General features: G+C 35.9%; 1 protein-coding gene across 1 annotated transcript in view; it reads left to right on the forward strand.

Moving 5' to 3' along the window:
* LOC150108025 (protein unc-13 homolog 4B-like) overlaps positions 1–16,402 on the forward strand; it is a 163,966-nt gene extending 147,564 nt beyond the window's left edge. Inside the window, exons 12-13 of the mRNA XM_090415771.1 lie at positions 12,211–12,290; positions 16,270–16,402. Coding sequence (XP_090271897.1) covers positions 12,211–12,288 — 78 coding nt within the window. The 3' untranslated portion in view covers positions 12,289–12,290; positions 16,270–16,402. The remainder of the gene's footprint in view (positions 1–12,210; positions 12,291–16,269) is intronic.
* The last annotated feature ends 9,016 nt before the right edge of the window (positions 16,403–25,418 follow it).

The following is a 25,418-nucleotide window of genomic DNA, read 5'->3' on the forward strand; positions in this document are numbered from 1 at the left end:
CAAGACCCTTAATCCTCTTGTGCCCTCTGTTACATACTGTCTGAGGTAGTTATCCCTCAAAAACTCAAGAAACTCATTTTCTTTACTTCCAGTTGCTATCTCTTCATTCCAATCTATATTGCCATAATTAAAATCACCCATAATGATCACCCTTTTCTTATTTGCTTGGCTTATTTGACTATACATTTCACTATCACCACCATCCACATTACCAGGTCTATAACAACATCCCACCAAGTATTTGATTCTGTTCACCTCTATCTCACACCATACTGCCTCAAAACCACTGGCCCCATTTACCCCTTGCATCTCTACCTTGTATGGACATAACTCTTTCTCTATCATCAATAGCACTCCCCCTCCCTTTTTACCCCTTCTATCCTCACGAAACACATCATACCTTTCCATCTCTATTCCTGTCAGGATGTCATCCTCATCTAACCATTTCTCACTTATTCCGACAATCTCTGGTTGCACAGACGCAATTAGTGCAACCATTTCATCCGCCTTGTTTCTTATATGGCAATCCATTCCAATCACACAACATTCTATGAAAGCAAAATCTGGCTTTTACACTATTCTTGATGCCATTCATTCTCAACTTTCAAGGACACCCTTTCTCCACTTTCAAACCCTTTCAGAAGTTTGTAAGTCTCAATCATATCCCCCCCCCCCACTCTTTCTCCTGTTTTGTAGCAGCTGCAGTCCACAAGTTCTCAATTTATCTTCACAATCTGTATTCCACATCCATCCCAATGTCGTTTTTAACACTCTCCTTTGCACTTTCTTCACTGTATTAGAATGATCATGAACAGTACCATCGACAGGGTGTAGCATAGAAGCAGCTTGCCTCACAGCGTGGCATAATAAGGGCGCTCGTTCAGCCATATTGCGGTAGGCTCTGTAACAGGAATTGTTAGCGTAGCAAGTGTGGAAAGAAGTTTATCCAAGCTTAAATTGATTAAAAATTATTTCTGAACAGCGATGACCTAAGAAAGATTGGTCTGTCTAGCAACTATATCGATAGAGGTGGACATAGTTTATAATTTAAATTTAGAAGAGCTTATAAGCAGTTTTATTGTGCGATATCCCCTTAGAGCAAACATTTCATTATTATTATTATATAATTGTTTTGCATTAATGTTTCTCTTGTAATAAACACAAAATAGCAATTGGAGATTTTCTTATATTTTTGTCTTGTAATCCATCAAGGGAGATATTTAATTGTTTGCTTCAGAGCATTATCTAGTCTGGCAATGGCCCTGATCATGAAAACCAGGAGACCGTATCTGCACAAAATGACTTTCTTATCTTTGCATTCCAAGGTTTGTTTAAGCATTGCAATTATACTCCAAATTATATTTTAAACCATTGCTACAAGGGTTGCAAATAAAGTAGTGGAAACACTGTCAGGAGGTGTAGTTGATAACTGAAGTGTTACTCTCTTAACATATAGAGGTGCTAGTCATATGTACTGTACATCTACACAAGGTGACAACACAGCCCATTCTAACAATGTCCTTGTGTGGAGAACTGGTTAAAGTCAACATCTCAGTTTGTAATGTTCTAAGGTATATTCACAAGATTAGAACAATGATCCTGGATTAAGGCCCTGGTTGCATGAGGTAAAATTGTGAGCAGCCATTATCATGGTCTTAGGGAAGCCTGTGGCAATAATGTCCTACCATACCAAACTATGGGTTAGTGCATTTCATGCAGGGCGAGATCACCCAGATGATAATTGCTGTGAAGGATGACCCACCATTTTAGAATATGTAGAACATGTTGAGCTTGTTCAGGGACTCCTCACGGTTAATTGGTAAATGTAGGTTTCTGTGGTTAAGCAGTTCTGTAGGTAGTTTTTGGTATTCAGACCACATATTAATATAAAGAGTTTATTAAAAATAAACAATTAAAAAACCCAACTAGCTTCGTGAATTGTAAGACTTAAATCATCTGGAGTAGTGGTACGTACATAAATGTTTACACAACAAAAGCTTATTGACAATTAATTATGCATATTAGATTATTATTATTATTATTATTATTATTATTATTATTATTATTATTATTACCCCAAAACCTCATGGAGTCAAAGACTCATCTGGTAGGTCCTTTTATCACACACACACACATCTCATCATACCATTTTTAAACACACTCAAACTCCTTGCAGACACCACACTCTCAGGCAAGGCATTCCAATCATTCACAACTCTGCATGAAAAAAAACCTGACTCTCGCTCCCCCTACTCACACCCTCTTTATACAGTTTCCAGGGATGACCCCTGGTTCTCCCTTGATCTCCCACTATTCTCTGTAGAACTTCTCCACCATTGATCTTATAACAACCCCTTACCAACTTGTAGGTCTCTATCATATCTCCCCCTCTTCCTCTCTTCCTTCTCTCCACCAGACTCTGCAAATTACATCATCTCAATCTTTCCTCATACTCAACATTCCAGAAGTCAGAAACTACCTTAGTCAGTCGCCTTTGGACTCTTTCCAACATCTCTTCATTCCTTCTGAAAACCCGGTGACCAAATCTGGGTACAATAGTCCATGTGTGGCCTAATCAAAGCCTTATATAACAGAACAAGAATCTCCCTATTTCTACACGTCAGTATCCTCTGCATCACTCCCAAAAGCCTTTGTGTCGTCTTCATAATTTTGGCGATATGTCCCCTAAATTTAGATCCTTATCAATTATCACCCCCAGATCTCTTATTTCTTCTACCTCCAACAATATATTCTAACCAAGCATAAATTCTGCATCCCATCTTTGTTTTCCAAATTTTAAAACCTTACATTTTGCAACATTGAACTCACATCCCCATTTCCATGCCCAATCACTCAATTTATTCAAGTTTTCTTGTAGCCACAACATCTTCACTACTCTTTATGGTTTGTCCCAACTTTGCATCATCTGCAAACAACTGAATATCTCCATCCAAATCTTCGCCAATATCATTAATATACAAGTTAAATAGTAATGGCCCTAAAACAGACCCCTGAGGCACTCCACTAGTGACTTTCCTTTTCCTGGATATTGCACCCCCATACACAACTTGTTGATACCTATCAGATAGCCAGTCTCCAATCCAATGCACTAATCTAATATCCAACCCCATCTGCTCTAGTATCCAACCCCATCTGCTCTAGTTTGACTGTCAACTTATCATGCAGTAATCTATCAAAAGTCTTTCCAAAATGTAAGTATACTACTGTGTATCCAACTCCTTTGTCCAAGGAAGCAGTCACTTTATTGTAATAAGTAAGTAGATTACTAAAACATGACCTCCCTTTAGCAAATCCATGCTGTCCATCAAAGATAATACCACTGCTGTCAACTCAACTCTGTATCCTAGTTCTCACAAGCTTCTCCAACAACTTAACCACAACACCTGACACACAGATAGGCCTATAGTTTGATGCTTGAGTTCGATCACCTCCTTTATGAAGTGGCACAATCTTGCCCTCCTTCCACTCCTTAGGGACTTGACCGAGTGCAAGACTCGTATTAAACAAATATGTCAAGACAGGTGTAACTCCCTGGCACATTTCTTCAGAATACACGGTGATATATTATCAAGTCCCACAGCCTTATTAACATCTAGTTTACTCAACTCCCCCATACACTTCTTGCTCACTTACAGTCAGTCTCTCCTCTGCATTCTCTGTATCTCATGCTTAATCTCTTTATTCATCCATCTCACACCTACCTTATTTAACCTTCTCACCATTGGAATACATTTAGACATTGCATCTACTAGATAGCTTTTGAAAATCCCCCAAGCTGCATTGATCTCTTTTCCAACTAACTCCTCATTTCATGCTACACCCGCAAGCTGTCTCCTGAGCTCTTCATGTCCATGTCCACATGTTCATGTCCACAGAGGTCCTCACACTACTGGCAACGACCCAGGTAATCACTTAATGGTCACTCTCACCTATTGGTGGATAATTTGACACCTCATTTATAATTACATCCTCTGATGAGATGACCAAATCCAAGACCCTTAATCCATGTGTGCCCTTTGTTACATACTGTCTCAGGTAGTTATCCCTCAAAAACTCAAGAAACTCATTTTCTTTACTTCCAGTTGCTATATCATCATTCCAGTCTATATTGCCATAATTAAAATCACCCATAATGATCATCCTTTTCTTATTTGCATGGCTAATTTGACTATACATTTCACTATCATCACCATCCACATTACCTGGTCTATAACTACATCCCACCAAGTATTTGATTCCATTCACCTCTGTCTCACACCATACTGCCTCAAAACCACTGGCACTATTTCTGTCTTGCATCTCTACTTTGTATGGACATAACTCTTTCTCTATCATCAATAGCACTACGCCTTCCTTTTTACCCCTATCCTCACAAAACACATCATCTTCACAACTTTTAAATAATTGAGAAATCAGAATACAAATAATATATTTTTTGCTGTATGCATGTTGGAACATTGCTAGTTGTTGTCACATTCTGTTGTTCATGTATGCTATATCCTAGGTCTGTGGCAGTTAAATTTTTGATGAAGGCAGACCACACTTGATGTAAAATCTAGCCTTGATTTTTATCACACTGTGTAGGGATCCTAAGAATTTGTGCAGCTTCTTTAAATTTTCTCATGAAACAATTATTATGAATATATGACATATTTGTCTGTTGCTTGAGTACTTGAGGCCAGTAGTGGCTATGTGAAATGCTAACCTTGATTTGTGCTCCCATCTTTTTTTTTTTTCGATGTGTTTTACATGCTCAGACATGTGAATCTCTCCCGTCCTTCCCATCTGGCCTACATAACAAATGCCACAAGAGCAATGAATCTCATAGACGCCTGGTTTTTTCATGAGGTGATGCGGTGGTTTTGGTGGATGTAGGAATCTTGATATTTTTTATAAAGGTAGAAATGCCACTTTTATGTTGTACTCGCAAAGCATCATAGCCACTTTGTTCATGAATATTTTTGATGTATGGCAGCATGATTGCATTCTTGAAATCCTGTTTAAGTAAGGGAGTTGTAGGAGCAGTAGTAAGAATTTTTTTGATCATCTTGGGTTTGAAACCATTAAATGCAAGGTTCTGTGCCAAGTAGTATAATTCTTCATTTCTTTTAATTGGTGTGCTAGATATATCAATGTTTAGATAATCTAAGTGCCTCCATAGTGCAATTGGAAGAATGATGGTAAATTGTGCACTTTGATTGGAAAAGGCCTGAGTTCAATTCCCATCATGATGGGGGGAATCTTTATATGAACTTTTCAATTGAGGGTGAGTTAGCCGATCTCATACAGAGGTGGCAGGTTTTTTTCTCCTGGAAACTGGGGTTTTTCATCCCACATGCAGACAAATCAGCCCTTCAGAACACATGCAATTTACAGACAAAAAATACTTGTTGTGGTGGTGGTGGTGGGAGGTAGATGGCGCTGATGTAGTTGATTGGTAGTGGTAGAGACAGAGAGTTGTACAGTAGGTGTCCTCCTGTGATGAGTCTTCCGAATCCTTGGTGGTGTCACGAATAATAATAATAATAATAATAATAATAATAATAATAATATTATTATTATTATTATTATTGTATGCCCTGTCTCACAAACTTTTAATTATGCCTATTTTTTGCAATGGATGGTGGTGTGAAGTGGCATTTAAAAATCTTTCCGTTCTGGTGAGTTTTCTCTATACGGAGAAGGATAACCTTTTTTCCTCTTTGTTTACTTCAACAAGGATATCAAGGAAAGGTAATTTCTTCTGCTGTTCTAGTTCAATAGTCAATTTTATTTTGGGAAAATATCATTGACATAATGTAGCCAAACTTTGGGTCTTTTTTGATAGGTTTTTAATGCATTTGTTTTGAAATTTTCCATAAATGGGTTGGCTAGAGCTGAAAAAAAAGGGAGAAACCCATGGCAAGTCCTTCTTTTTGTTCTCAATATTTGTTTTGAAAAATGAAAAAAGTGTTTTCCATGCAGTGTTTGAAAAGTTCTACAGTGTTCAGTGGGAAACGTTTCCAAGTAGATTCACTGTGTCATTTCTCGGTACATTGGTGAAGAGACTGACTATATCGAAACTTGCTGAGATGTCTGAAGGTTCTATATTTATTCCCTTTACCTTTTCAATGAAATGCAAACTATTCTTTATAAATGATTCTGTTTTTCCTATGTGTGGTGTTATCATGTTTGTCAGACATTTCGCTAAGTTTGAGGTCGGAGAATCTCTCCCATCTCCAATTGGCCATAACGGAATATCTTTTTTATGAATTTTTGAGGCTCCATAAATTCTTGGGACCAATAGATGTTTTGATGATAAAGATCTTTTTAATTCTTCTAGCCAATTAGGTGACTTTTTGATCAACTCATTGATTTTATTATGTGCATGCCATGTGGGATCCCTGTCTAAGGTGAATAGGTATTGGAATCCTCTATTAGGATGTTCATTTTTCTTGTGTATCCCTCTGAATTCATAACTGTGTTTTTATCTCAGCTTAATTCTTTCAGGGCTATGGATTCCAATTTAGGTAAGTTTCTACATAGTATTTTACATTTTAATAGTAAAACTGAACTTTGTATGTGGATGAGATCTGCTGAATCACTAGGAAGATTGCAGATTCCTTTCTCAATTTGCACTATGATGTCTACTTTTGGAATATTCTGTGAATTAAAACCTTTCATTAGGATTTTTTTTTTTTTGACATGACTTTGGAAGAAAGATTAATCACCACTTTAGATTGATCTAGATGTTGTTCTTGTTTTTCTTTTTCTTGTTGAAGCAAGTCTTTCTTGTTGATGTAAGTCTTATCATGCACAAAACTCATAGTTTTTTAATTGTTTATTTTTAATAAATTCTTTATATTAATATGTGGTCTCAATACTGAAAACTACTTATATGCTAGTTGGTCCAGGAAACTCAGATAAACCACCAAAGTGTTTTTACATCCTAAAAGAGAGGCTCAGTATACGCAAACTTTCAGCTCGGTGGGTTCTACATCACTTGACTGAGATCCAAAAATGGCACAGGTACACAGTTGCTGGTTTCAATCTGGAACTATACAAAAATGAAAGGAATGTATTCCTGAACCATATTGTAGCCATTGATGAAACTTTTTATTTTATAAATTAAAAAGTTTATGAATTTGAAATTTGAATTTGAATAATTTAAAACTTTATGAGCCTGAACTGAAGAGACAATCCAATGAATGGTATCATTCATGATCACCCCATCTGAAAAACACTTCACCAGGAACCCAGCAAAGTTAAAGCCATGCTGATAGTTTTACTTACAAAACATTCAAAGTGTCATTCTTCATTGTCTTGTGCCCTAAGGGCAAACTGTTAATGCACAGTGCTATTGATGATTTCCAGAGCACCATTTGCATCCAGACATAAAGAGAAAGTGACCACATTTTTTCATAGGCTCTCCTCTGTGTTTGTTGCATGAAAATGCACAATGTCATGTGTTGCAATTGGATAGAGAGGTTGTACAGGTGGTAATGGGAAGTATTGGAACATCCTCTGTATTCACCGGATATGAGTTCTCGTGACTTCGGCTTGTTTCCCAAAATGAAAGAACCCCTCAGAGGTGTGCGCTTTTGTGATGTGCATGAGGTTCTTTGAGCAGTAGGTTGCACCATCACCGATATCAACACCCAATGCTCTGCTGATGATATCCAGTGGCTCCCACAAATTAGAAAATAGGTGCAGAATATGGAAGGAGATTGCATTGAAGGGATGTAATTGTATAGACTTTATAAATAAATTATTTTACATTTTGTGCATTTACACTATTTTATTTACAACCCTTGTATATGGCCCTTGAACTTCAACTTCCTATCTGCTAAAACTCCAAGATTCCCTAGCCCGATCAGTTTCTTCTGGTATAATCCAACCAGTATAATATGACATTGGTTATCTAATCACACTGAAATGCATGACTTTACATTTACTAACATTGAATTGACAGCCATTTTCCCATGCCCACAATTCCAACCTATTCAAATTATTTTGCAACTACTGCATATCAGCTGCATTCTTGATTATTTTGCCTATCTTTGTATCATCAGCAAATAGTTGTATGTCTCCTATCAAATCCTTCCCAATATTGTTAATGTGAAGATTGAATAACAAAATGGATCAAGGATTGAATATCAAAAATGGATCAAGGACTGTTCCATGCGATATGCCACTGTTTACTTTAGATCTTGCATGCAGACTCACATCCCCCATACACTACTTTTGATATCTGTCATTTAGCCATTCTCTTTTTCATATTTTTATATTTATAAAATTTTATATTCCAATCTCATATTTTCCAATTTATGCAACATTATTTCATGCTGTATTCTGTCAAAAGCCTTAGCAAAATCCAAAAGTATCATGGTATATCCCTTGTTTAGCTCAATGGTAACATTATTATACAATGTGAGCAAGTTGTTCAGACATGACCTTCCCTTGATAAACCCATCCTGTTCATTGCAAAGTATAAATTCTTTGTCAACCCATTTCTGTATGTGGGCCCTAATATTTTCCCAAAATCTCCATCCTGACTCTAGAGATAGGTCGATAGTAGGATATATTAGTCTTTGCACCACACTTGAATTCATCATCAGCTTTTCAAACAGATATTCATCATCAGATTTTCAACAGATATTCATCATCAGATTTTCAACAGATATTCATCATCAGATTTCTGATATGTACCCTCAGGGAATGTACAGCATATTAGTATTAGTATTGCATTCAAAGTTTACATTATTACTAACTTCATAATGACAGTTTTTCTTCAAATTAATTTATTGTCAGATCTTATATTTTAGTCTTCTAAGGCATTTTTAGTTACATCAATCTGGTCGGCTAGATTAATGCAGCTAATTTCTTTCTTAGTCTATATAAATTTATTCAGTTGAATTCCCAACATACCAGCTTTGCTAATTCCGTTCTCTTTTTCCCAAAAAGATTCATCAATCAGCCAGCCTGGTTGACTGAGTGGATAATGTATCTGCTCTCCAGCCAAAAGGCTGTGGGTTCAAATCCCATCGTGGGCATGGATGTTTGTGATTGTGTGTGAAAATACTAGTAGTGGTGGTGGTGGGCAGTAGATGACGATAGTAGTTGCGGTTCGTTGTAGTTGGTGGATTACGTGTTGAAGACATAGAGTTGTAAAGTAGGTGCCTTCCCTCGATGAGTCTCTGGACTCCTTGCAGGTGTCACGTTATAATAATAATAATAATCTACTAAATATTTGTCTTTCTCTAGGTCTTTTTTCTACCATCCTGTTGAGTAAAAAAAAAAACTTGTTTTATTAGCCTTTCTTCTCCCATTCTGTCTAAGTGACTGTACCACCTCAGATTTGCTGCGCTCAGTGGTGCACCCAGAGGGGGGGAGGGGGAAAGGGGCCCGGGCACCCCTAAGAAAAGGAAAAAAAACACTAGAAAATTTTCCAAAAATCTTTTCCTAATTCAAATTCATTTTTTTTATTTATGTTGTGTCGTGTCTTCTATTACTATACTACTTATGAATTAGGATCACTGCATATGTTCAGTCATAGGTCGTATGTGATGCGTAGTGTGTATTCTCAACTCCCCCCCCCCCCCAAGTTAAATCCTGAGCGCTCGGTCCCATCCAAGATGAAATTCTTGATCAAAAACTAGATGCTGCAACTATGAGAGTTATGAGACAGATTAGGAGATTGAATAGATGGCATCAATAGCAGCATCGTATTAAAAACAAGAATATTAGAAAGGAACTTGCCAGCACTGGCTGTGCTCACACATTTTATGTGTGAGCACAGCCAGTGGAGCACTCAGGATTTAATCTTGGAGGGGACCGAGCTAGTTTAGTTTAGTTTGGTGTTTAGTATTTTGATTAATTTCTTTCTTATTCTATATAAATATATTCAGTTGACTTCCTAACATACCAGCTTTGCTAATTCTCTTCTCTTGTCCTCAAAAAGAGCTTATTAAATTGCAGAAATGTTTTACTTATTCAATTGTTCTCCATTCATTTGTTGCTTTGAATGTTTGAAAATCAGTAATTTATTACTGATTTTTACTACCTTCGCTATTTGCTACCCTTACCAACGAAGGGTCACTTGGTTGGTAAGGGTAGCAAAAGTGAAGCATGAACAGCAGTTATCTAATGAAGCCAAAAAAAAAAATCTTAGGGAGTTCTTTCAATATGTAGCCAAAATAAAACAAAACAAGAATGATTATGGATGGATGACATTGATTGGAGAAAATGGTATAAGGACAACTACTACAGAAGATATAGTTGAGATATTTAGTGAGCAGTTCATAGAGGTCTTTCATTCTTATGAATATGAAATCATGGAGAATTTGAGAGCAGTTGATGATGAGGAGAGACTGACTGTAAGTGAGCAAGAGGTATTGGGGAATTGAGCAAACCTAATGTTAATAAGGCCTGTTGGACTTCAAAATATATCATTTACTTCCACTCCTGTTTCAAAGTAGTGGAAGTAAAGCAAGATTGTGCCACTTTATAAGGGAGGTGACAGAACTCAAGCATCAAATTATGGACCTATTTGTGTGTGTCAGTTGTTGTTGTTAAAGTGTTAGAGAGGCTGGTGAGAACCAGGATCCAGAATTGGGTTGATAACTGTGGTATTATCATTGATGGATAGCATGGATTTGTTAAATGGAGGTCATGTTTTAGTAATCTACTTACTTATTACAATAATGTGATGACTTCATTAGACAAAGGAGTTGGATACACAGTAGTATACTTACATTTTGGAAAGACTTTTGATAGATTACTGCATGATAAGTTGATAGTCAAACTACAATGATGGGTTGGACATTAGACTTGTGCACTGGATTGGAGATTGGCTGTCTGATAGGTATTGGCAAGTTGTGCATAAGGGAGTAATATCACTAAAGAGGAAAGTCACTAATAGTATGCTTGGGGGATCTGTTTTAGGACCATTTCTATTTAACCTGCATGTTAGTGATATTGGGTAAGATTTAGATGGGGATATTCAGTTGTTTGCAGATGATGCAAAGTTGGGATGAACTATGAGGAGTGCAGCAGATGTTTTGGCCTTACAAGACTTGAACAGATTGAGTGAATGGGCACAGGAGTGGGGGACACTAGTTGAATGTGCAAAATGTAAGATTTTAAAATTTGGGAAAAAGAGATGGAATGAGGAATTTACACTTGATGGGGATATATTGTTGGAGGTAGAGGAAATAAGAGATCTTGAGGTGATGGTGGATAAGGATCTAAAATTTAGAAGACATATTGCCAAAATTGTGAGGACAACACAACAAATTCTGGGAATGATGCAGAGGACACTGACTTGTAGAAGTAAGGTGATTCTTGTTCCATTTTATAAGACTCTGATTAAGCCACATATGGACTACTGTGCACAGATTTGGTCACCTCATTTTCAAAAGGACAAAGAGATGTTGGAAAGGGTCCAGAGGTGATTGACTAAGATAGTTTCTGATCTCTGTAATGTTGCATATGAGAAAAGGATTGGAATGATATGATAGAGCCGTACAAGTTCGTAAGGGGTTGTTCTAGGATTAATATTGAAGATGGTTTCTCACTAAATGGGAAGCTGGGGGGAGAACAAAAGGACATCTCTGGAAACTGTATAATGAGGGTGTGAGCAAGGAATCGAGGAAAAAGTTATTTTGATGAAGAATTGTGAATGATTGGAATGCTCTCCCTGAGCTTGTGGTGTCTGCAGAGAATTTGATTGTGTTTAAAGTAAGGTATGATGAGCTGTATGTATGTATGTATGTATGACAAAAGGATCTCCTAGATGAGTCTTTTGACTCCATGAGGCCTTAGATTACTATTACTACCAGAGCCGGCGGAAGCGGGCATTCAGTGCATGCGGGCGCCGCTACGAAGAGGGCACCACCGCCGGAGAGACGCCCCCTTCGTGCCTGCAGAACCACACATGCCCGGATCGTTACAGGGGCACTTAGATAGAAATTGCATGCGGGCGCCAAAGACCCTAGCGCAGCTTCTGATTACTACTACTACTAATAATAATAATGATTTATGAATGGGTATTATGAATTTTATCATTATCATTACAAGACAAAATATAGTTCAAAATTTTCTCTGTTGAACTTTATACAGCTTCATAAAAACTGCATTTTATATTATAAAACACATATTGCACTTTTATTTTTTCCATCAGCAAACCTTTAGGCATTTTTTTTTAAACAGGAAATTGAAATGAAGCTTTCTGATTTAATATCGGAAACTGGTTATGCAAAGAAGAAGAAGAAGAAGAATAGCAGTTGAAAGTAATTTCAGCATCAATATTTTTGTATTAAAGTAAATAATTATATAATTTTTATTAAGTCAATGTATTTTATTTTGTCACTAATTTGGTTGAGCCGAGATCACAAATAAAAAAACCTATTTTCATAAGTGTTATTTAAGTACTTTTCTCATTTTATTAATAAACTATCAGATATCTGTATGTCAGATAAGAACACAGATAAGTGAGAAGGTTCATTCCTCTACTTATAGAATTTTTTATTGGGTATGATTTGGGGGAGTAATATCCAGTTTGCTGATTAATACTGAAACTAGGGGGGAGGGGGCAGTAGTTAATAGAAGTCATGTAAAGGTTCTGAAGGATGAGTTAAATAAACTGGCAGTTTGGACAAAGGATAATGGTTATGGTTCTGTGTGGCACAAGGAATGAAACTTTGGGATGAAAAGATTACAATTTGTAACATATTGGCATATTTTAAAAGTGGCAAATTGGAAAATTTACTCATGCTTGACTATTATATGGCAGAGATTTGGTCAACCTCATTTTTTGGGGATGTGGAAGTAGTGGAGAGGAGAATCTGGTGAGAGGTTAACAAGATGGTGTCAGGTCTGTGAAATATTCCTTCTGGATAAATTAAAAGTTTGTTTATTAAAAATATGATTGATAGATTGGAAAGAGGGGATATCATAGAAACAATTATTGCTAAAGGGGCTTTATAAGATAGACACATGAAATTTTTCATTACATAACAAGGAGTCATCCCTGGAAGTTGTGGTTAGCAAGGATGAGGACTAGATGTTTTTACTTAGAGAACGGTAAATGAATGGATTAGGTTGCTTCGCATAGTTTATTTTGAGTGATTTGTCAGTTGAAGAAGAATTATGATAGGCATTATGTGAATTATAGTTGGTAAGTGTCCTGGATGTGATGTCCTGCTTCACAATTGATAATGACTTTTTGACATTTATTCCCGTTAAAGATTCCCCCATTTTGACATTGTCTTGTCAAAAGGTTTCCTTCTTATATTTCTTTCAATTTCTAAATTGTTTTAAATTTTAGTTCTCAGGCTTGCATTTTGTTTCATTTCATTCATTTACACACATTTGAAAATCAGTTTCTAATTTTATCCTATGGAGAACCAAAAGCAATTCAAATAGTTTGCTTCCAGCTTCTTATTATAAGTTTCTTTTAGATCATTTTTTATGTTTTAAATATTTTGGAATTATAATTTCGAATTTGAAGCAATGTGATAGCTTCAGAATTAGGGAGTGATCCTTGAATGGTAGACTTACTATAATGTCATATCACATAAAAGTAACACATGCACTAAGTACAGTCTGTTTACATACTACTATTAACCTTTTGACAATGTTTGAGGTGGTAGGCAGTTAAAACTTTCATGTGAGGCTGCTTCCAATAAAATCTGTTTGGCGATATATACTTTTTTTTTTTGAGAAAAGTTTATAAACTCTCCAGAGCTATTTTGGCAACAAGCTCAGAAAGACTCAACTATTATGATGCGTGGTAAGTGTAACTACTATATCGAATCAGAATGGGCAGGTAATGACATTATGTAGGGGTAACTGTGGGCCCAGGGATGTTTAAATGCATGTACATGAATGCCTGAAGCATCAGAAATAAAGAAAAGTTACTATAGATATATAGTTCATATATATATATTAATATATATAAGCAAACAGGAGAAAGAAGGGTGATATGACTGAGACTTACAAACTTTTGAAAGGGTCATACAGGATTTCAGTTGATGGAATTTTTCAATTTATGGTGCATGGGTGGGCGGGTAAAAGACAAGAGGGCATCCTTGGAAGCTGAGAATGAATGCTGCCAAGAAGGGGGTGAGGGATAGGGTTTTCTCTCATAAGGTGGTGCATGATTGGAATGGAATGCCATTGGATGTTTTGTGTGCAAGCAGTGTGAATGAATTCAAGAATAAGTATTATAGCTGGTACGTGTAGTATGTGGCATCCCTCAATGAGTCCCTGACTCCCTGAAAGTCTCTCTCTTAATAATAATAATAATATATATATATGTTTATATGTATTATATAGGTATAATACTCAAGGGTGATATTGTATTTTTGCATTTATCCCTGTTAAAGATTCCCCCAAATGTTTGCAGTCTCTGCTTGATTCTTAAAATGAACACGATATACTAATGCTTCACGAGGGTAATAAAGCATTAGTGCTTCATGAGGAGGGCACTTTCAATGCGTAAACATTGCATCACATTCACGTTAATAGCCTGGTGTACTTTCAAAATACACACACCTTTGAGACCTTTGAAAAGATGTAAAGAGGGCACAGCGGGTCAAATTCTTAGCGTTTTAGTATTTTTAAACAGCTGAGTAGGCTGGGCTGGGTGAGCTAACATTTTGAGCTCACCCAGCACCTAGCGGCTGTGATTGGTTATTCTGTCAACCAATCCAATTGAATGTTGTCACTTGTCATGAGTTGAGCGTTTTCTGTATCCGATGGTTGTATTACAAACAGCTGTTGCACATGTTTTCTGGAACTGAAGATTTGAAAGTGGATGTTAGGAGAAAAATGCTAATTGTTTTTTTCTTTTGCTTGTGCAGTATAGCATCTGTTGAGGTTGCAAAGGTTTTTAATGGTATACAGATATTTTTATTCTAGTCTTTGGAAACAACAGACAGTAAAAAATTATCTATTCCTGAATAAAAAAGTATTCTGTGTATTATAAGACGTTGTTGATCCAACAAAATACCAGCATATGCAAGATTGATAAGACGGAAGAACTGCTGATACTAAAAAAAAAAAAAACTAATGAATGCAGGATTCCTGAAAGTGTGGATAATTCCAATAACAATCGAATGTTCTGAGTCTCAATAACCAAAATAAAATTCTTGAAAAATGGAACGAAATATACATAAACCAGAGAAATACACATAACATGGCAAATTTTATGAGATGATTTGCTGCTCCATCCAACATATTTAATCCTGCAATACAATACTCTCTTCATTAAGTTTTTTTTTTTAAAATTATGCCATCATAAATTCAGTTATTCTTGTTTAGACTTTATAGGATCATGCTATTCGCTCTACCCAACAACTTATAGGATACACATATCACAAATGATAATTATTAATAATTCGTTTACCATAATGAAAGTGTTTCTGCTCACATTTATTCTTTCCTATTCTTACATGTCTTATAAATGAGGGTTCACATATTTTAATCTTTGAGTATTTCACATATACCAACCAAATTTAGCATTCACCTTCAGTGTTGTTTTCTAATCAATCCTAAAACAAACAGATTGTTCCTCCACTCTATGCAGAAGTATTCAAAGTTATTCTGCAATTAATTGCATTGAACCAATTAAGATGAGCGCTGATATGCTATGCTCTCTCAAAACTTTCATACATCGATAAAAATGCAATCACATGGTCATGGGCGTCCGCAGAGGGAGGGGGAAACAGGGAACTTACCCTGGGATCGAGTAAAAAATTCCACAAATTATAATCGTAAAAGTGATTGAGATATGTAATCTTACACCCTCAACCCTGGGATGCTTTCTCTGTCTTAAAATTTTATTATGGGTTTGCCTGTCTCAGCCCATGGTGGGGTAGCCATAGAACATGTGTTTTATTGCAGCAATAAAACACGTGTTCCTGTTTTTGGTTCATCTTTTTCTGATTTGTGAAAAAATGTTCATTACTGTTGTGAACAAAGACCAATTCATTTGCCCTCTGTGTCTAGTGAGTCACTGAGTGAAGTGTGAATTGTAAATTTATAGTGAAACAAATTTAAACAGAAAAATACATTTTTAAAAGGTAAGTGTATGCAATTTAATATTATTTTACTTGTTAGTTTTATGATTTTTTTGCTTTTAAACTGAAATAATTTAATTTAGGATTTAATTTGGGATTAATTAATTAGTTAATTTTTAATAAAATATGCCAGTCGATTTTTTTTACAAATGAAATTATTATTATTATTATTCCTGATACCTCCAAGGAGTCCGAAGACTCATCACGGGAGGACACCTACAAGTGTCTCAACGACTACACCGAACTTCTACTACGAATCATCTCCATCAACGCCATCTACCGCCCACCTCCACCACAACTAGTTTTTTTTTGTCTGTAAATTGCATGTGTGCTGAAGAATTTCATTTACAAATGAAATTGTACTAAAAACTATTAATTCTGATTACTTTTTTTTCCAAGAATTAAAGATCGTTAAAATCGATGTAAAATGAAAAGAATGTATTTATAGTTTACATTGACAAATAATTACATCAAAAAATGCTAAAAGTCATTTAATTAATGTAATTATTTAATTAAATCAATAATTATAACAATTTATCGATGTAATTATTTGTCTCCAAGCTCCCCCCCCCGGAAAATTTTCTGTGCATGCACTCCCATGCATACGGTCAAATTGACGTGAAATTTGTAGCGCGGTTTGCATAACCCTCATGACAGCACACCCAACCGAAATGGGCACTCGATGCCACTGATAATACTATATCTATATAATACAGTTACTATGGGATAATTACCTGAAACAACACATGATGGAAAAGACCAGGGGTTTGAGAGTGTTGGATCTGGTAACAGCATCATATCTATCTATAACTGCAGTAGCAACTCTACCACTAATCAGGGAAAGTGACCTTGCAGTCTTGTCCTGGAAGGTTGCTCAATATGTAGAAATTTGTCAAGAAAGGATTTATGCAGAACTACAAAGCTGGTAATTACGGTATGAAAAATTTAAGATACAACTTGGAGCAGTGCTATGGCATAAGAAACTACATGGAAAGAATGTTATTAGTGCATTGGAAGTGGTCATGGATTGTTTGTTTGAGATAGTATCAGAGTGCATACCCAAGGATAAGTAGAGTAGGGATTAAGTGGATGACTAGCAATATAAAGCAGGAACTGCAAAAAAAGAAAGCATTGTGGAAGGAATATAAATAACAAGGTGATCAGCATGCCCATGAGCAGTATAATGCACAAGCAAGAAGGGTGACTAGTATGGTAAGGAAGGCTAAATCAGATTTTGAGAGAAAATTAGCTAATCAGGCCAAAGTAAATCCAAAAGAGTTTTTTCTACGTAGCAAATAAGAGAAATAATGATTGTGAAAAGATAACTTTAGCTGATTAGCTGATGGTAGGGTAGTGCGAGAAGCAAAAGAAATAGTTCAGTTACTAAGTGATCACTTTGCAAGGGTGTATCATCCAGGTGGTGACTTTGCAGTTACTAAGGTAACAGAAATTGTTGTGAGCATTGAAGTGATGAACTGGAGGTACTCAGTATATTGAAAAATATCAATGTAAATACAGCAGTGGGCCTGGACGGTATGTTAGCTTGCATGCTACGAGAATGTACAAGTGAACTGGTAGTGCTTCTGACTAAGTTGTTCAATCTAAGTCTCAGCTCTAGCAAGGTTCCAATGGAGTGGAAAGAGGGTAAAATAGTTCGATTACATAAAGGTGGCTCCAAAACAGAAGTAACAAATTACAGACCAATTAGTATCTCTGGAGTGTTGTTGATTAACGTATTGGAAAAGTTGGTTAAAAGTAAAATTCAGGAATGGATAAATAGGAATATAATACGTTATAGGGGCAGAATGACTTTGTAAAAGGTAGGTTCTGCCTCAGTAATTTATTCACATTTTATAATAAGGTGACAGCAGAATTGGATAAATAGAATGCCTTTACTACGATACAGCTGGACTTTGCAAAGGAGGATAGAATACTGCATGGAAAAATATTACATAAGTTGGAGCAAATGGGAATGGATATGAGGGGGCATGATTGAGGGGGGGGTTGATAGACACAGATCCAAGAGTGGTTTATGGTGGAGTAGAATCAAGAATGAGGGTTGCTAATGGAGTGCTCCAGGATTGTACTGTGTACTGGGAACACTAATCTTTAATTTGTATATTAATGCTATAGCAAAAGAGTTGAAGACAGGACATTCAGTTGTTTATGATAATGCAAAACTAGGGAGGGCAATAGTTGATAAAGATGATGTAGATATTTTACAGGGTGATTTAAATAAATTGGCAGTGTGGGCAAAGGACAATGGTTGTCAATTCAATGTTGTAAAATGTAAGGCAATGCTCTTCGGGATGAAAAGATTGCACACTTCGTATCATATTGATGGTACTAGTTTACAGGAAATTGATGAGGCTAGGGATCTGCAGGCGATGTTGGATAGAGATTTGAAACTCAGACGACATATTGCAAAAGTATTGGCAAAATTGCTCAGACGATTACTTGCGTTTTGAAGATCACATTGACAAGTTAAGATAAGAAGGTTTTATCCCTCTTTACAAGGTTATGATTGGCCACATATTGACTACTGTGCATAGATTTGGTAACTGGGGATCAAAGTATTACTTGGGAGGTGGTGGAGAAGATTCAAATGAGTGACTGAACTAGTGACAGGTCTGTGGACTCTTCTCTATGATGTTAGATTGAGGGCATGTGTGGGTTGCAGTGTTTAGCTAACATGCGGAGGAGAGGAGCTATGTAAGTTACTAAAGGGACACTATAAGACTGACACAACAGAAAAATTTCAATAAATGGGGAGTAGGGGGAAAACAAGGGATCACACTTAGAAGCTGTCTAAGAGTATGGTTAGTAAGGGTGTGTGGACTAGGTTCTTTTCTTGGAGAGTGGTGAATGAGTGGAAGGGATTGCCAGAGGCGGTTGTGAGTGCCCCAACAGTGAATAGGTTTAAGATGATGTACGATAGGTATTGTGTAAAGAATGGAGTGGGTCTCCAGCGATGAGTCTTTTGACTCCATGGAGTGCCCATATAAATAATAACATCTCCTCTTCTGTTCTTGAAGAGATAGGATAAGAAGGAATATTGAAAATTGACGAACCAGAGGATGTCTCTAGGGGGTTTTTCCATGAATCACTCACGTGAACAAGAAAATGAGATAATAGTGACATTTTAATCAATCCCCAATATACAAGAGGTTGCAGAATCCCTACATATAAAATATATTTTTTTGTGTGGCTTTGGCTTTATCCTTTTTTTTTGTGTGTGTGTCGACCCCATACAGGAGAGGTTATTTGATCAACCTATAGTAAATTATTACCGTATATGGGTAGTGAATTGGGGAGGAACTTGTTTACATTTGATTTGAAAGATTGTATATTGCATTCTTTGGGAAACACAACAGGGAAAAGACTATTCCACACTAGAGCAGTTGCAGGGATGAAGGAAGAGGAAAAGAAACTTGTTCTATTTGTTTCAAGGTACATTGCGAAGGGATGTTTTGGCAACAACTACACGTGTTCCAACCAGCTTAGTACTAAGTGGAGGAATCATTGATGTTATTTCAGATGAGCATTTCCCATGGAAATATTTGCAGAATCTACATATTGCCTAAACCAAACGTCTGTGGGAAAGTGAGGGGAGTAAGTTGGTAAGATATGGGACAATAATAAGTCTAATTGCTCTCCTCTGTATTGAGTCAAGCATTTTGAGGGAACCTTTAGGTGCCCACACCCATATGTCAGCAGTATTCAATAGCTGGGCGGATTTGTGATTTGTATAAGGTTAACAGCTGTTCAGGGGTGAAGTAACGTCTTGAGCAAAAGCGAAATCCAAGTTTTTTTTTGAAGCTGAGTATGCAATGACTGTGATGTGTTTATGCCAGGATAGGTTTGATATCAGGGTAATTCCAAGAAGAGAAATCTCAAATTGTGTGGAAATTTGGGTATCATCAAAAAGAATACTGGGAAAAAATGGTTCTTTTTTATGAGAAATAAGACAGAACTGGGTTTTATTAGCATTGAAATTGATGAGGTTATGTGAACCCCATTGGGATATGTCTCGCAGATCAACCACCACCGCCCTCAGAATTGAGAGCGGTGGTGGTTGATGTTCTGTAGGTAGAATTTATCTGCTATAAAGATGATGTCACATGGTACTTCATGCATAAAAAATACAATCCATTTGGTAAATAGTGTTCAATAATGAATGTTTTTTTTTCCTTGCTTTGCGAAATGCATAGGAAAATGCCTAGCCGAAAATGCCTCCAGTCATGACGAGTTTCCAATCTCGCATTACTGGAGGTATTTTACACTGTGTTTTAGTGGTAATAGGGTTTTTTTACTTCTGGAAATCCGACCCAGGAAATGCACGTCATTGAGAAATGCTGTACTGAATATGAGTTACTTATCCTATTCCATAGGATATAGTGGGATCTCCGGCTTAGTAAAGCGTGAAATAATAATAATGTGAAGCTCTGTAAAATAAACAAGGGAAATGAGCTAATATACACTGAATGAAAAATAAAACATTCGTCGAACTTTTTCGCTAAGTTTATTATAAATCCAGGAATGTTTATGTGTTTCCTAGGCAAGTTAAAAAAATTAAATCCCAGTATTAATTCAATATATTAGTTAGATAAACGATATGCTTTTTTTATAGCTGTCATCACTTTGTGTTTATTCGTAACTCAAAATGGACTTGCCGAATTTTCCTTAGAGAAACTCCGACATCTTACGCCTCACTTATCTGTGTTAGAACACGTTTTTTCCATTGGTGCTGTTTACCAAACCGCCATCAGTATTTGCGTTTTCTCTGGCGAAATCCGACGTTTGAGTGACACGCCATCTTCTTTGAGGCTTACGTTCAGTGCCTTCCTCACAATACGCACGCCGAATTAATTTTTGTATGCCATAGTTTTTTTTTACGATTACAAAAAAAAAAAAAAAAAACTGGGGTTACTGACTAGATCGGGATTCTGACTTACGTTTTTGTCTTTATGAATTTAAAGTTCATTTTCTGCGTATAAATAATAATAAATAATAAGTATTTATAAAATTTATAAATGAACAAATTAGGTTTTTCACAAAAACATTCTAATATAATACACATGTAAAGGGTTAATTTAATGTGACTTTTTGGTGATGCCATTTTATAATGGCTTTGTCATTTTTGAGATTAATGTTTTACTTGACAAGTTATCTACATCGTAACTGGTAATCGGTATTTAATTGCGTCAAGTAAATGCTCTCCTGGTTGACCGATTGAAAAGTTTGGCTGCCTCTTGATCCGTAGCTCAAATAAGTTTTCATGTATAAATGCAGACAAATACAAATGTGAAACAGGCACATATATATGAGCACTTGCTCAATATATTTTCGCCATTTAGGTTACTTTATTTCAGAATAAATATTTCTCGAACTTGTTTTTGCTTTCTTTAGGTCATTGCCGAACCTACATTATTCTTCTTCTTTAGCAACAACTCTTCCTACAGAAATCAGGTGAGGTCAGATGGATCAGATTTTTTTCAGATCATTTCTTTCTATCCTCCCAGATTCTTCTTTCAAGTTTCTATTTTCAAGATCTCCTCTTATCTGGTCCCTCCACCTTTCCCGTCTTCTTCTTGGTCTCTTTCCCCTGCAATTTGATTTCCTACATTTTTCTTGGTATTTTTCCAAGTTCATTCTCATTAGACGTTCAAATCACTTCAAGCGAGAGTTCACGAGCATTCCTTCAAACACGTTTTAGTCCTAAACTATTCTAATGTCCACATTTCTATCTTTCTTTGTTTTTACCAACAATGTCCTTAAAACTTTCACTTCCATTTCTTGCATTCAACTTATGTCTCTTTTTATTAGTCTTCTTGTCTTTGTGCGTAAGTCAAAATGGGCAAAAAGTAACTTAAAGCTTATATTTCCGTGGAACGTCATTGTTCCAAATTAGACTACTTACACTGTTAAAAAAAACAGGTTTGTTTCGGTTTGGCCCATTGAAATCCAGCTCATTATCTCTTGGTCTAAGCTTTCATCACTGGAAATTATACTGCTTAGATATTTGAAGATTTCACTACTTTTCATTTGGTAAGGTCATCATTGATCTACAGAAACAAATGATGACATCGGGAAATGAATTTTAATGAGTTTCATTAAATTGCATTAAAATTACATTAAAAAGTACCAGAATTCTTCTTGAATTCTATACTTTCTGCTAATTCTAAATACTTTCAGGATCATGAAGTATAACATCTCTCTCTCTCTCTCTCTCTCCCTCTCTCCATCCATAATGCTAACTTTCATTCATTTGGATCAGAGACTCCATTCACACTATTGCAAGGTCCATCCTTTTTCGTAGTAAGACAGCTTTTTCGGGTCTCTCCCAATTTACCGAAATACGTTATATCAAAAAATACCTATCATAATATAAAATTTCGTATGTTTAGTTCAAGTAAACCACATATTTGTACAATAAAGTTGCTATAACTGAAGATATAAGTACACGTTTCCTGAAAAGAACATTACATTTTCTCTCTTATCTTAGTAGTTGCATCTTGACTTTTTCCATCCTGACTGGGTCACGATGGAAAAAGTCATATATTCACAGGAGATAAATCACTAAAAAAACTCAAGGTTTTACGATCTCAAAGATAGGCACAGAAATCACTGCTCCACATATAGGCCTTATATACTCAGGCTTTAAACAGGCCTTGACCTCTTAATACATCGGATGACGATTTCTCGCTTTGCAAGATATACTTAATTCGATCCAACATCTATGAATGCACAACAAAATTACGCGATTCATTTTTCCCAGTCACTGACATTCTAATAACTTTGACACATGAGATTCTATGCAATATTTGCTGTTCAGGCAAAGTAAGTTCGCTCTGCAATAAATGTCAATAAGATTTTTATCACGATACACGTGATTGTCGTATCTGGCAAGGAGCCAGCCATATCATACCGATTAACATGTAGAGAGACAAGAACTGCGTGACATACATTAATAATTCTTGTTATATTCCTTGCGAATTACAAGTTAATATCATTTTATTTGCTTTATGAACAACATCGTCTTGTTATACTCATGAGATCAATCTCTGAAAGTCCTAAGGTAGCTAAGCCCGGAAAAGTACAATCATCGTGATAATAATTACGTAATGTGTTTGCAAAATACACGTAAACTTGCAACACTGATGAAACAAAGAGATAAATAAAGGTGTGGTTTTTATTAGTTGATCAAAAAAAGAAAGAAATTTGATAGAACGTATAATTGTTTGAAGATAGTGATAGGAAGAAAGAAAAAGACATACGCAACAGCAAGATGAGATAGTGAGACGAAGAGAAAGACAATTCTAACTCAGTGTTTGTCCAGCAACACGAAAACAAATAGCCATATAAATGATGGCGCGCATCGTGACATATTTTTATGTCGTATTAATACGTCACGAATGTAAAGAATGGGAGGAGATCACAATCTCAATTTGAAAGTGACTTTCATAGTAAATGTGTCTACAATAAGCAGCTTTAGTAGGCTAATTCAGAAACTTTTGAAGGAGAAATTATTCCGTGCACGTTTACCTATTGCTAAAATGCGTGCTAGAAAATTTTCTAGGTGAGAGTGTGTGTGTATACAGGAAGGGGAGCGTGGGGGGAATGGTTAAAGGCGGTAGTAGCGTAATGTTGATGTTAATGTAGTAATTACAAAGTGACGAAAGGTCGTTCAACGGATATGCTTGAAATATGACAGGAAAGCACCGGTGTATTGTTAGGAAACAACCTTCACAGGGGTAACTCACAAAGTTAATTGGTGTTACCCCTGTGGAGGTTGTTATACTATCCATAAATTGTGTTAGCTTTGATTCGAATACGGAAGGCTTTTCTATCCTATACCAAGGTTTTTTTTTTTTTGGTCTTTCTGCTAAAGGTAAGATTTAAACAATTTTAAAATACCCTTAGGGGATTGAATGACATCATTGTGTGCATATTTCATAAAATTCCATAAAATATTTCATTCACCATTATTAATGCATGGATATAATGTATACCAAAAATGTAATAAAGGCATGGAACGATGTCTTATAATTACTTTGAAAATTTAATCGAAAACATTTTAAATTTATTATTGACATAATCTGGAAAATTCGCTCTTGAAACCAAACATGGAACATTTTCAAGACTCCACATAAGGCTTCCAGTAAGTGGGGTGGTGAAATTCACCTTCCATATAAACGAGATCTCAAACATTTCTGCCCATGAGGGAATTTAAACCCACTGCCTGTGGGTTAGAGACCAGGTGCGCTAACCTCTCTGGCAACCAGACCGGCAAACGCTGCTTAATGTTTATTTTAAAAATACTCAGCCAACGAACATTTTTGATAGACCTTCCTTCGAATAATGTATACCGGAGTGAGTGAAAGCTTACTTTGTCACCTTATGGTAATTGTCATTTAATAATCCAGGAAACATTAAGGAAGTTGAGTTCTTTTGATCTTAAGCCTTTTATGCTTAGTTTAAAAACAACTATTAATATATTCTAGATGGAGACTTTTTATCCTATTAGGAATTCATGCTATATTTATTATACACCTAACTGTAAATTATCTAAATAAACCACAATACGTAGCAATGCTGCATAGTTATGCTTTTTGTGTTTTTAATTTTAACAATTTATATATATATTTTTTTTTGAATAAAAGTTCTAGCGAAAAGCACGATCCCTCCAAACTCGAGGGTGCATATAAGGAAAATATGATGACAACCATGATAAAAGTTTGAATTTGTACTTCATACACAAAAAAACTATGTAACTCAAAAAGACAGCGAGTTTAACTAATACTGTACTACTAACAAAAACAGCTCATAAGGTTAAAAATGTTAAGTATTACGTTAAATCAGTCGTAATGAGAATGTAAAATTGTAACCAGTGTCAGCTCGCAGCGACATTCTTATTATTTTTCTTTTTTTTCTCCTAGAGACACTCTTGACTTCTCTCGGTGATCACTAAGCTGGAGTTTCGTGCTATTTCGACATATTATAAATTACTAATGGAGGTTTATAAGTAAAAGTGTGCAACGTCAGAGGAAGGATACACCATGGAGCCATGGAGCATGTTTTTATTTTCTTCTTATTGATAATTATTATTATTCTGCGGACTTGATTGTATTCTAATAATGAATTATTTGCTAACAGAGCAGAAAACTCATTTGATAACACTAAATCTGAATAACGAATAAATATGGATATGTTTAGGCAGTAGTTTTCAGTATATATGGAATTCAGTATAACAGGAAGTGAATGATAAATATTAAAATGTTAATAATTTCAACTGCCAGTGAAGTGTACACATGGCCACGAGCAGGCTGAAGTGCG

Source organism: Typopeltis vanoorti, chromosome 3 (assembly GCF_054136105.1).
Source record: "Typopeltis vanoorti isolate ZY-2024b chromosome 3, IOZ_Tvanoo_1.0, whole genome shotgun sequence".
Classification (NCBI taxonomy): Eukaryota; Metazoa; Arthropoda; class Arachnida; order Uropygi; family Thelyphonidae; genus Typopeltis; species Typopeltis vanoorti.